Genomic DNA, 13559 nt, shown 5'->3' with positions numbered 1-13559 from the left:
TCGGATCATTTTCTGGCCCAACGCATTCAAAACGAGATTATAATTTTTTAATTAAATTATCCCAGTCACCCATATTTAAAGATGATAATTACGAGTTGAAACCGAATAAATAATGAGTCAACAAATTTTTGTTTATTTATTTTTTAAACTAAATAATCTTTGTTTAAATTCCAATTTTAGATTTTAGTTTTAATGATTTGACTATCGCTATGATATAAGTATGCGATGGTTTTTATTTTGATATAAAATAATAATATATATAAATTTTAAATAAGTTTTTATAAAAGAAATAGACTACTATAAAAAAAATTAAAAAATAAAAAGCAAATAGGCATAATAGCCACGTGGCAACGCTGCAGCTTCAAATTTTTTTTTAATTGTTATTATTACTTATAAAACAAAATTACATCATTATATTATGGAAAATGATACAATGACAACTATACTACAATTTGTTTACAACTTAGTATAAAAAATTATTACTTAATCTACTTTGAACTGTTGCAAGTATATAAATTTTGAATTAAATATAAAAAATATTAATATTTGAATATATAATAGTAATTAAGTTGTAATGTAATTGGTGTTGTATCATTGTCATAGACCGCCAATGCTTACAAACATAGCCAAAATGCAATGAGTTCCCATTCCCAACACGGGAGGCGTGGCGGATGTGTAGCGCAATAGGACCACACCTCCTATACGCGGAATGGGACAAAAGCTGTAGCATTGGTTGAACTTTTCCATCTTTGTTGGCCATAATTGTTTTTTTAATTAATTAATTGATTTGTGGAATTAGTGGAGTGGACAAATACAGTAACAAAATGCAACAAAAGTAGGCAAAGCGTATCTGTTATTTTTTTGCTCACTGGAGTATACATGACATGCTATCATAATAAGTACGTATAAGGTGGTCTGGTCCTCCACTGAAATGGTCTTAATCAATTACATTACAAGGCCGAGTTGCCTATTACCATTTTATATCTTGTATATAAAGAAACGAATAATAAATAAATAAAGACAAACTATTATCGAATCATTTGATTATAAGCTTCAAAGAAAAGCCTATATCAGGCCACTTCAGTGCCGTTTAAGCTAATGATCAAAATCATTTATTTCAAGTCCAAATGATTTTGCAGATGGGGCCCGTTTACTAATTCCACAAACTTGCTTGCCTGACCGCATGCGCCGTCTGCATGCGTGACTTTTAGAGCCACAAACTTAATCAACATTTGCTCTTCAAGATGTCAATTAACTCCGACCTGCCTACATTTCATTAATTGCTTTTCTACCACGCCCCAATCAACATAAGATCAGCAAAATGCTTTATATTTAAGACACATACACAAAACAAAAAACAAAAGCATAGAGAAATTTGTTGGGATTCCGCTTTTGTTGCATTACTTGTATACTTTAGAGTGGGAGCTAAATGATAAGTACCAATACTCATTGACCTCATACACACCACCAAACCCATTATAAAGACAAATGATCAAGGAATAACCATTTCAATCTCTACCAATCTTCTTACACATTCCTAAAGCAAGCTTCTTCAGCTTCGGCTCAGCTCTTCTAATTTAGGCTTCCTTTTGAGACTCCGTAGTCATTGGTAAAACCATTTAGCGATATTCTTGTTCCCCAAAATTTACTTTTCTGTATGAAGATGTCAACAGAAACAACAAAGAAATGTTAGGAAGATGATTTAATTGGGTCTCCCGAGGAAACAATCGATTAACCATAGCTCTCAAGCACTTTTACTTGCCCTGCTTTCATTTTTTACCACGTAGCTAATGCCTATATTCAACCGAGTAATATGGCACTCTCTCATTAGTTTTGACCGATAAAAACGCAATTGCAATGATTTCAGAACAAATCATGAAACCTCAGGATCTTAAAAAAAAAAAAAAAATCCTGCTTAGGCGTCCTTAATGGCTACTTTGACCATTTCAATGTGCAAGAGTCGTACCCTCCCGCTAACGTCAAGTGACACACAGAGCCACACCCAAGATATAATATAACAAATGATGCGGAAGTGCAATGTACAAACTCAGTTATGAAAACGTTTGATATGGCTAATGACTGCACTCTCCAAATACCATACTTGTACTTATTTCTAACGTCAAATCTATTGTACAAAACAAAGTGTGTAAATTAAGCATTTCCAAACCTCCACAGTGTCGTTGCTGCATGTGCTTGTAAAACTACTGCATTCTTTATTATTGCTGCACCTGCACGTCAGTCATCAACTGCTGCAAAACGAAGTGGCAGTTGCAACAATGAAGAAAAAGTGTGAAACAAATTTTAAGATGCTTTGATAGATAGCCATAACAGAGCTGGGGTTACAGATCGCTCTGTGATTATATTTACATTTTAATACTAATGGGAGAGAGACCGAGACATCCCATGAAACCACAATAAGCCAATACCTAATCTAGTCAAAAGCAAGCCCAATGACTTCCATAGCTCCGACAAAAAGAACCCTGGCCAAAAGAGGGGGCTCTGCAATGAAAAAACTGTGCTATAACACAATCATAACAATCACATCTATTGCTTCCTTTTCTCCTATATTCAGAGCTGTCGCTTTTCCCAAGTAAAATCAGGATCTTCAATCAAACGAAATTTAGTTACGTCGTATCTGCATCATTCAGAAAACTTCACTTTCCACTAGCAGTTTTCAAAAGGAACCGCTGCTGATGCCAATACTTAATTTACATCTGATCATCTGTGTAGTAAAAGGAGACGGCCACCAGCCACTAGCAATAGCAGGTTCCAAAATTCTCATTGACCAAGAATTTAACTGTCAATTAATAAAAAGACGCAAGTAAAATTAAATTCCACAATCTTAACAGAAGCCTGAGACAGTCATGATAATTCGCATGCGTGCCAAAGGCCCACGGGTACCACTTAAAGTGCATTTGACATGATTAATTTTCATCCAAGAGTGTGTTCCTCTTCACCATTCATCTCTCTACGTACACAACACAAGTTTTTCATAAGAGTCAAAATGACAAGACTCCACGAAGAACCTACAGTACCAATAATAAGGCCCATGACATTTCACACCAAACTACAATTTGAGTCAAACTTGAGTCCATCCGACTTCTTCAGCATTTTAATAAATGAATGGCAACTGCCAAAATACCCTTATCTCATTCATTTTATATCCAATAATTTAACCTTCCAACAGCTAAGAAGGGTCAATTAAAATTCTAAGACTCACCAGTGACATTTCCACCCATACTCTCAGATTTCTATTGTACCGATTAAGAATAATCAAGTAAAGATAATATAAAGTGCAGAAAACTTGCAAGATATTAAAAATTCAAGGTTCCATTAGGGCCTTTGGGATTTTTTTTTTTTTTTTCCTCCCTTTCAATCAATGTTAAAAGTGAAAATTAAGATAGTCACAAAGATGCTTGCCTTTTCAATAACATTACGAACCAGAACTTTGTTTTTGTATCCAAACTTGTTTCTGCAAATCGTTGAGAAACATCTTTAAATAATTAGCACACAATTGAGTGAAAACAACAAATTATGAGCAAGATTAGAATCCAATGGTTTTCAGTTCAATCACCTCATGGGAATTATAGCCAGTGCCTTTTCTCGAATGCTTCCCCTCACTCATAGTTGATGAGCCATCAACATCCTTAACACCATGTGCTGGCCCGCGGCGACCAAAATGTTTATGAGAACCTGCATGAAATACAAGCATTCGAGTTCCAGCATAAATAGCGAACGAAACACACATGCCAAACACACAGGGATTTATATTTATATTAATGAAAAATATCGAAGACCCAAGTCTCTAAACCAAAATCTACCATTTTCTAAAGAAGAATGATTAGTGCGTCCAGTTACAAGGCTTTTAACTCCCCCACTTCTAGCATTTGGCATGTCAATCATCATATCTCCATGAGATCCTGCAAGATCACATAAAAAATAGTAAAACAAATTCCTTGCCAGGATTTTTTTCTAAAGGGCCTTTGACCACTTTAGTATATTAGTTTATACTCATTTGTCAAAGCGTCATATGATGGCAAGGTAAAACAAGGATTCCAAATTATTAATTTACACTAATGACTACGAGTCCTGTTCAATTATTAACCAAAAATTACATGTTGAAATGGCCACACCTTCAGAATAATCTGCCAGTGACAGTGTAAGTTGAGAGGCAGAGGATGACAAAGATTCATCATTGACATTAGATCCATCTGAACGACGAAGAGAAGTCCAAATGCCGCGATCAGGCTTATCCTTATTTCTTGAACGTTTTTCCTGCCTCTCATTAAAAAACCCATGCAAGTCATTACCAAGAACCTTATCATCGGGAGTTGGAATTGTATCCTTCGAAACCAATTGCACATGTGGGGGACGAGGAGGTCGCTTGTCTTTTTCTAGATTTGAAGTCTGGATTTGCTGCTCAGACAAGCCCAAAAAAGACTGACTTTGACGTGAATCCTTGTTTAAAAGTATTTTTCTGACTATCCTACCACCACCTTGGCGTTGCTGGTTCTGCTTGAGAGCAGCTGAACCGATTGCATTCCCAGCTGAAGATGTTAAACCTTGCTGCTGTGACAAGCTGCCTGACAACTGCAAGAATAGCAAACAGCATTTTAACATAGTGAAACCCTTCAACTAAAAAATCACATTGCTTCCTGAAAAATATTGGAAAGAACACTGCAGTGAGACGAATTTTATTAGAAATTGCAAGGATTTGAAGAGACCAAAGCATGCATACAATAGCTGAATAGCACAAGAAAAATATGTAATTTGACAGATTGCCTACATAAATGGTTGATGTGATACTCCATATTGAATGATAAGTGATAAGAATAGGTGGTGTATGGGATCCCACATTGCTTGGGAAGGACAAGTTCTTGCTCTTTATAATGGTTCCAATTGAGTTCCAATTGTATCGTTAACTAGTTCTTTTGGAGCATAGACCTAGATGTGGCTTGGGCATCCCTTGGGGCGTTACAGTTGAGGAGAAGACCCACTTAAAAACAGTGAAGAAAATGCCCAGAAAAATCCCTCCTTAATTGCAACCTTGGAACTCAACATACAACATCACAATGTATGATAGCCAATGCCCAGATTATTAGAATTTTTTAAAGGATTTCAAATAGACTTAGGCAATTCCCAATTGGACCAAACCCCTAGGGATTGGCTCAAGTAGTAAAGGCCTTAGGGTTAAGGGTATGCTCCCCCTAGGTCTAAGGTTCAAATCCCCTTAGATGCCAACAATCTCTAAGGGCCATCAGTTTGGAGATTTCTCCCTTGAATTACCCAAAGAGCACTCACGGGAAACTCCTTGCCGAGGGCCTATGCACCCCCAGGATTAGTCGGGACACTGTTCCAGACACCCGGTGCCAATAAAAATAAATTAATTAATTAAATCCCAATTGGGACCACATATTCTTGTACAAAATTAACCTGAAGGCTATTAATATTCAGGGCCCCACTACAATTCAGAATGAAGGAGGCTTCTATGGATAGAACAGCTTTTCAGTGCACAAGTAATCCTTTAAGATGTTTCCAACATCATAAATAGAACATCTTATAATCAAAATCACACTAAAAACAAGTTGAGCATATGCCCCAATCTAAGCAGGAGTATTGTGAACACTGAAGAGATTGCTACTTTCCATTTAAGTCGTAAAATAACTTAGAATGCGGAAAAGTAAATGGGACTGCTGATCTGTGGATGTTTGACCTACATCCGAAAAGAAAACAAACTCTCTCCAAGCAAGGCAACACTGTACATTAGTTACGTATAAAAAGTGCCCAAGTAAGAACTGAAAAAGAACTTACATGTGAAATCTCTCTCTCTTTCCCTTTCAGAAGGAGTTTCTTTTTCCCAGATTCATTAGTCCCAGAAATTCCTGAAAAATTAGATAAGAGGTAAACAGCATGCTAGAAGAATGGGGAGAGAATTAATTTTCCAGGGAGAAAAACAACAATTCACAAAAAACAAAAGGGAAAGATTAATTAAACCACAGAGAAACAATGGAAAAAAATACTAACTTAGGTATTAGAAACTCCCAGAACCAAAAAAGACCCCAAATTGGACAATGTGAACATATATCATGCTTAGGTATTTTGCCTATGTAAACCCTTTCTGACATGAACCCTAGGGATGTTGCCTATGTAAATCCTTTCCATCATGGACCCTATCCACTTTCCAAAAAAGGGCCTACCATTTGTAGGCATGCTGATAAAATAAGTGGTCTTAGAAATTCCCACTATATAATCACCACCTCTGAAGATGTGGAATAATACAGACTAAAAAAAGTGACATTTTGAAAAAGGTGAACTAATGACAATCTTGAAAGGTAAATATATTGAATTAAAAACTGGATCAAGCACATGACCACCTCTAAAACAGATTAAACAATGCCAACACAAACACATGACACTAGAGAAAAACCCTTTCCAGTAACAAAAAAGAAAAAGAAACAGAAAACAATTCTAACTCTCTTGTTTCTGAAAACAGAAAATCAGTTTGCAGAAACAGACCCAAACCCATCCACATAACTCTTTGCACTACCAGAAAACATTCTTATTTCTCGAGTAACTAAACTTCAGTTCATAAAAGCTAAAGCATTTCAGAAAATACAAGCACTTGAAACATAATTAAGTCTGAAAACATAAAGTGAGAAAAGAAAACATGGATAATGCAAGGCAAAAGGCATCCAAATAGAGATGCAATTATATAACAACTAATTAAATAATCCAAGCCCACATCAAGGTCCTGAAGTGTGAGTGCACATGTTTATGTCTAGATATCATTAACAGGAGGAAGGAAGAACATCAAATCATCGTTGAACACTTGGCTATTCCATTCCCCCACCATACCACTTTCCTCCGCCAATACTTCAGTTCCAGCTGCAGGAACCAAAGTAACAGCCTTATCAGAAAGCTGCTCATCATCTCGCTTTGGAACCAAAATGTATGTTGACTTGTCTTTGACACTCATGTTCTTTGCAGCATCCCTCAAAACATACTGCTCATCATAAAGGAAAAAGTATTAATAAACCCTCCAAACTTCCAACATCTTGCTTTGAACTAAAGTATATGTGTCTAAATGGTCAACAATATAAGATTGAAAACAGACGCTAAATCATACATTTCAGACCGCAATTCCTAAAAAAACAGCAATGTAGTCCAAAAGTCATCAGTAGTAGGAAATCAACCCATTAAGTCCTATATGACCTCAATTAGCATATAAATTTCTTTATCATATATTGTTTTCAAGCCAAAAATACTGGTGGGAACTCTTTGTTTATAGTAGTCAAAGTGGAAACTTTTATATTTGTACTTAAAATGAGGCACTGACAAGGATTACTAGTACAATCGACGTATAACACAATGTAGATCTGAGCAGGTTCTTAATTCCATGTAGTGGAGCCATTTTGGGTGCAGTTCCACTATAAATAATGCACAAACAATGTGGTGTGAAAGGAATAATTATACTTATACAGTGGCATGCACAGTGAATTACATCACCAACAGTATGTACTGGTTATTTATTTCAACAAGAAGTGCCTATATAAAGATGCATACCATTGTGGAGGACATCCTTATCCTTGCAGAACCTCGTTTCGATGAGGATGAACTAGGACTACCTGCCGATGATCTAGCAGCTCTTCTGCTCATTTTCCCATTAGACAACGATCGCTGACATTAGATATGAATATAAATTCAGGATACTATGATAAATGGTTCTTTGCTTACAATATGAACAATAATTGAAACCTCAAAATGTTTCATTTATTGGAAACTACAATATAATCACAAAACTGGACTATTCAAGGGAAACTTAATGCTATAACTTACACCATGAAATTGGGGCAATAGATTGAACACATCACAACATGCAAAGTATGGATGCACGCACAAACACAGAATGAACAAACCCCACAAAGTATCATCAACTAATTTTGAAACATCTATCCGCATAAAGCATGGCAGCATCTCAAATATGCATAACCAAAAATTCAACATTCTATTCCTATAAATAAATAAATAAATAAATTCAACATTCTAGAAAGTGATGGAGCAACCCAATTTATATTTAAAAAAAGAAATTACAGATGTTCTTGAACTGATTAGTCCTCTCAAACTTTTTTATTCCTGATAAGTTAATCCTCTCAAAGTTAAATCCAATGGATTAAAAGATACCCGAGAACCACCCTTAGCAGCTCTTTTCTGCCGAACAAAGTCCATTAATGGTGTAACCACAGGAGCATCTTTTACAGCACCTGCAAAAGCATAATGGGCAGAAATCATTTGAAAATACACTTTATCCTCTTTTTTTTATAAGTAAGAGATTTTATTGATCCACGTAATTAGGCAAAAGCCTGAGTACATGGAGTATACAAAAAAGCCTAATTACAAACTATGTGCTACAGGAAGTAGCGTACAAGTCATTCAAACTTGTTCTATTCAAAACAATGGAAGAAACCCAAAGCAACACTGTATGAAAGAAAAAGTCCCTAAAACCCTCCAGGGAGCCTTCCCTATTGTCGAAAAAATATACACTTTATCCTTAGAAACTCCCAAATGGTGTAAACAATTTTCATTCTACTTGCACAATTGTATATTCTTTTTCCCATTTCTAACACACTATTATTTCAATACCAAGTTCTATAACATAAGATCTTTATGACTTACCACCACGTTCTGCTTCTCTTCTCTCTAACTGTATCTCTGCACTGGGAAGATTTTCGACAGGCTTTGCAAGAAATTCAAGAAACTGCAGATACTCGGTATCTATATGTTCATCAATGAAATACTTGTATTTAAGAAAAAGCAAATGATTTCAAATATAAGTCACAGATTAACGATTGAATTTAAGAAAAAGCAAATGATTTCAAACATAAGTCACAGATTAATGATTGCATATAAAAATCCACATCCAATAAATACTCGCCTTGAATTTTTACGTTTTTTAGTACCTTTTAATATTGTTCCTTCACGTCCATCTTTTTTAGACCACTGTTTTGGAACACGTTGAGAAGGAGCATACTCAACAATAGTTTTAAATTGAATGCCTGAAAAGCAAGGGACAGTTAAGTTAAAGTTTCATGTCAAAATTATTTCTGCTATGTTTCAAACATGGATGAAACAAAAAGGATGAGAAACCCCAATTAAATTTTCCAATATATCCCCAGAAGCTTTATAATTTCCAAGTATTTTACTAGACAGAGAGCTTCATTAGCCACCTGAATTAAAATCATGGTGCAAAAACTTTTTTTTTGATAGGTAAAAAATTGGGTATAAGATCCACCATAGGTGGAGAGCCTTAACCGTATGTGCAAAAACTAAAAAAATAAAAAGACAACTTCTGGCAACAAGATTGACGTGCCTAATCAATCTCTTCAAAAGATATATGCAAAGATTACCCTTCTCGTTAACAAACAAGTGCCCATCAAAGAAATCAGCAAACTCAATAACATCCTCAGGTTTCTTGAAGTCAATGTATGCTCTAGAATAGGATTGATGTTGCGTGCTGCAAAACCATTTCAATAAACAATTAATATATGAGAAGGTCCTTTGAAGATAATTTGCTTAAAAAGTAAAGCAACCTGTATTAATGTATCAACTTAATTTCAGACTTATTCCCCCTCAAACAATTTAAAAAAAAAAAAAAAAAGGCGTTTCCCTTGAATAAGAGGATATATACTGTGAAACACGTTCAAGAAGCACGTGGATAGACCTATAAAAGCATACATATATCACTAACTTGATAGCTAATGAAGTTATTACTCGTACACTTAACCGAACCACAGACAAAATAACTAAGAAATTTGAATCAATGGTCCTAAAACATTCATCGAACAAGAATCAGGAAGTGGACAACTGACTAAACTACCAAGCCTAACCTAGCCCACTTGTTTCAGAGCCTTTCAAATTAACATGAAACACATGTATCCATACACACTCACACATTAAGATGGCCAACTGAGCATGTAATCGGGACTGGTGACTCAAAGAAAACTCGATAAACAAAAAAATACGGTTAGCACAGGAAAATTAACAAAAAAATCGAAAAACCTAACCCTGGTTTCCCCGGACGGAAAGTGGCCCAGCGGTAGCGATCAGCGAAGGCGGCGTCGATTTGGTCCATTAGAGTTTCCTGAGAGATGGCCGGCGGCAAGTGCCGCAGCACCACCTTTGTCCGATCCGACGAGCCCTTCATTTCAAACCCGACTGAAAACATAAAACATATATATAACCCTAGAGGAAAATGTGGTTGAAACTTAAGGAACAGTACGCTTGAAATTGCTTCGACACGGAGACGGAGGACGTCTCCTTTAGATTACATCTTCTCGGCCAACAATCGAGGTCGATTCCGTGCCCTAGACCCTAATTGCATTCCCAATCGTCATGAGTGTGAGAGAGAGAGAGAGAGAGAGAGAGAGAGAGAGAGAGAGGAGGGGGGGGGGGGGGGGGTGATGGAAAGCGGGTATTCAGTGTAAAGTGCATATATATCGGTTGTGTTCTGTGGGATCGGTAAATGAATTGAAATGAGCTGCATGTCTCTGTGTTGCGGTTTTCGGGTTGGAGTCGGGCCGAGTTATATGGATTTTGGACCTTTGGTCCATGGGTTTGGAAATAATGAGAAATATTTGATGCATAAATAAATAGTTTTGCTTTAGAAAAGGAAAAAAAAAAAATTGTTTTGCTTTAGAGTAATGTTAGATAAATATATTGTTTAAATATTGTACATTCTTTTGAAAAAGCGCATAATCCACTATTAAAGATTAATTTTTTTCTTGTTCATTTCATATTTATTTATTTCTTTTAAAATGAATATATGATGTTTACGAATTTTATGATTATAAATATTATTTTTTTATTATATATTAGTTGGTATGCTAACACATCACCTATAATAAGATCTATTATAATTTTAAAAATAAATAAAATACTATTATTTTTTAGCATAATTGATGTGAAAAACTTTCAACATCAGCGGTCTGTTGGTTGTGTTTAAATATTTTCTCATAAATAAAACTACAAAATAAAAACAGTTTTTTTTATATAAACTGACTTGAAAATACTAAATAGTAAGGAGAAATGTTTCGAATCAGGTTTGGGTTATTCATATTGTTTAATAAGTTTCTATCTGTGTTGTCTGCGTTTGTGTTACTTTTTTTTTTTTTCAATTATTTCTTGTTATATTTTGAAATTATGGGTTTGTTTGCATTTGTCTGGCTATTTTATTTTTACTAATTTTGATTTATGGACTCGAACTTAAGCAAATTGGCTGGTTAAATAGAAATGTCCAGAAGAAAGGCAAGGGAAAAAGAGGGTTGGCAAGCTTTTCTATATACTAGATAGGAGCCTACATGCCATGCATGTATTCCTGTTGAAAATGCTACTGCATTTTTTATATGGTAAATATAAATTAAAAGACGTATATAGTATAATAAATGTAAATATAGTCATAAATTTATGCAACAAATTTTACAAATGATTATAATTATACTTAAAAAAATGATGAAATTATAATAAGGCTGCATTGATCCACTCGTTATAAGACCATCTAGACATGTGCAAAATAATAATAATTATCATCATAATAATTGTTTCAGAAAATTACATAGATATAATTGTTTTATAACTTTTATTGTGATGATAAAATGTAAAAATAGACTATTTAATTTGAAATTTGAAAAAGAATAATATTTTATTTTCTAATAATATTAATTTAAAAATTATTATTTAGTATGATTCATTATAATGAGAAATGATATAAAGACAATTGTTTTTTATGACATGATATCTTATAGGAACAAAATATTATTTTTTAAATCTAAAGAAAATTTTTTATTTTTGAACTTAAACATAAGATTATTATTCTTTTCAAATTTAGAATTGCAATATCGATCTTATAAAATAAAAAGATGTTCTTAGCAAAATAAATTTTTAAATGATAAAAAAGTATTATTAATCATTTTAATAATAGTTTAAAATAAAAATATTATTAGTCCAATGGTTATGATTTATTTTTATGAATTACAATATGAAGATAATTGTTATTTTTTCAAATAACATTATATAGGAAAAATACTATTATTTTTAAACCTAAGAAGAAATATAAAAGATATCCTAAGTTGTTAATTTGTTCCAAATGTTCAATCAATCAAAACCTTCAATTTAGATCATTTGTAAGTTATTAATATTTCATTATTATTTTTATATTCTAATTACTAGTATAATAATATGAAATTTAATTGTATTTTTAATTATGAACGAGAGGACAAAAATGTAATTGTGCCAATCATCAGGCTATTTTACCATTCTAACCGAAGGACAAATGTGTAGATTTACATTGTGGAATTCATAACAATGATAATTATGACAAATATATTATAAATAATATGGGATAATTGTGAGGCCTAGTTAAGACATATTAACTGGCCCAACCCATAAGGTATTGGCTATGCGCATGGAGGGACTTGCACTTGTATTTTTGCTGGATGGTTTGGTACCGATTTACTCTATTTTTGGGTTTTACGAAGCAAGGGCATTTGGCTGGATGGTACTCAGTTTGGTCATTAGCAATAAAACTGGTTGAGTGAAGTGGGGCTTAGGCGTGGTCGTGGGCTATGACTTATGGACTAGACATAGAGGAAGTTCTCAATGCTAAAGACACCGGTTGAACCCAAAGATACTGTGATGTCATTGTTGTCTCCTTATTCATCCAACTCCGATATACACGCTATAATAGACACGCTACCTCGCGCTAATAAACTCATTTCTCTCCATCTCTCTCTTCAACCATCTCCATCTTCCCTTCTTTGGCCTCTCTATCTTTCTCTATCTGTTGCCCTCTCTATTCCTCTATGACTTATGTAACAGCCCGCTAGAAATACAATTGTGAAATTTCTATTAATTTTAGGAATCTCGTGAAAATCTCATAAGTTTTCATGAATCCATTAATCGTATAGGTTTTTGTCTAACTATATAGTTAGTGTTATTATTTATTATGGTATTATAAGTGTATTTTTTATTATTGGAGATAGTTAGAAGTGTCAAAATGTATTATAGTTTGTGCCATTAGACTCGGAGGATTATTTAAAGTCTTACGGCGCAATAACATTTTTTCATATTTTCGGACAAAACGTCTGTTCAAAACTGTAGATATTATTGGATAAAAAGAAATATCTTGAGGTAATTTTCGTGAATATTATTGGGTAAAAATATTTTGAGTTGATAGATATTATTAGATAAAAATATCTTAAGTTGTTTTTTTTTTAGATATTATTGGATAGAATATTATAAGATAATCATTTATAGATTTTTTTTGGGTAGGAGAAAACTACACTCAACTCTCAACTCCAGCCTCATCTCTTCCATATCTCATCCATAAGTATCTCCAGCCACCTCTCCCCACGAAATTATCTTCATTTACACTTTCCATTGAAAGAATATCAAACACTCTCTCTCGGACAGCTTTTAGGAGGTCTTTTGTACACCCATTTCGAAGTTTTTGTAAGTATTTTATCATAAAGTCTCCTTCATATAAGTTGTTCCTTTTTTAGTCTAGT

General features: G+C 34.0%; 1 protein-coding gene across 4 annotated transcripts; it reads right to left on the bottom strand.

The window, feature by feature from the left end:
* Window positions 1-1313: 1313 nt before the first annotated feature.
* Window positions 1314-10455, bottom strand: LOC122309967 (regulator of nonsense transcripts UPF3-like). Of its 4 annotated transcripts, XR_006242580.1 has the most exons (14): window positions 10062-10455; window positions 9405-9511; window positions 8958-9053; window positions 8674-8772; window positions 8182-8261; window positions 7564-7677; window positions 6856-7003; window positions 5812-5882; window positions 4134-4590; window positions 3822-3920; window positions 3575-3693; window positions 3421-3472; window positions 2168-2249; window positions 1314-1653 (listed from the first exon to the last, which is right to left on the bottom strand). XR_006242580.1 is itself a non-coding variant. In XM_043123800.1 (13 exons), exons 1-12 carry the CDS (start codon window positions 10220-10222, stop codon window positions 3434-3436), a joined length of 1590 nt encoding a protein of 529 aa, XP_042979734.1. In that variant the 5' UTR covers window positions 10223-10455; the 3' UTR covers window positions 1975-2249; window positions 3421-3433. The 4 variants fall into 4 exon arrangements, 3 of the variants coding, with proteins under 3 accessions (XP_042979734.1, XP_042979733.1, XP_042979735.1); XM_043123800.1 differs by lacking the exon at window positions 1314-1653 and having other exon boundaries at window positions 1975-2249; XM_043123799.1 differs by lacking the exons at window positions 1314-1653; window positions 2168-2249 and adding an exon at window positions 2291-2797 and having other exon boundaries at window positions 10062-10454.
* Between the last annotated feature and the right edge of the window lie 3104 nt (window positions 10456-13559).

This window comes from Carya illinoinensis, chromosome 5 (genome assembly GCF_018687715.1).
Source record: "Carya illinoinensis cultivar Pawnee chromosome 5, C.illinoinensisPawnee_v1, whole genome shotgun sequence".
NCBI classification, from domain to species: Eukaryota; Viridiplantae; Streptophyta; class Magnoliopsida; order Fagales; family Juglandaceae; genus Carya; species Carya illinoinensis.
The sequence above is the reverse complement of the archived record's forward strand: the minus strand, read 5'-3'. Positions and strand labels throughout refer to the sequence as shown.

What these genes read in the sequence shown, in the direction of transcription:
- LOC122309967 (XM_043123800.1), bottom strand. Translation starts at nt 10,222, where the DNA reads ATGTTTTCAGTCGGGTTTGAAATGAAGGGCTCGTCGGATCGGACAAAG. An exon ending in AGTATTGGCGGAGGAAAGTG is followed by an intron (nt 5,883 to 6,855) that starts GTATGGTGGGGG and finishes CTAATTTTTCAG; the next exon opens with GAATTTCTGGGACTAATGAA. An exon ending in ACTGGCAGATTATTCTGAAG is followed by an intron (nt 3,921 to 4,133) that starts GTGTGGCCATTT and finishes GTGATCTTGCAG; the next exon opens with GATCTCATGGAGATATGATG.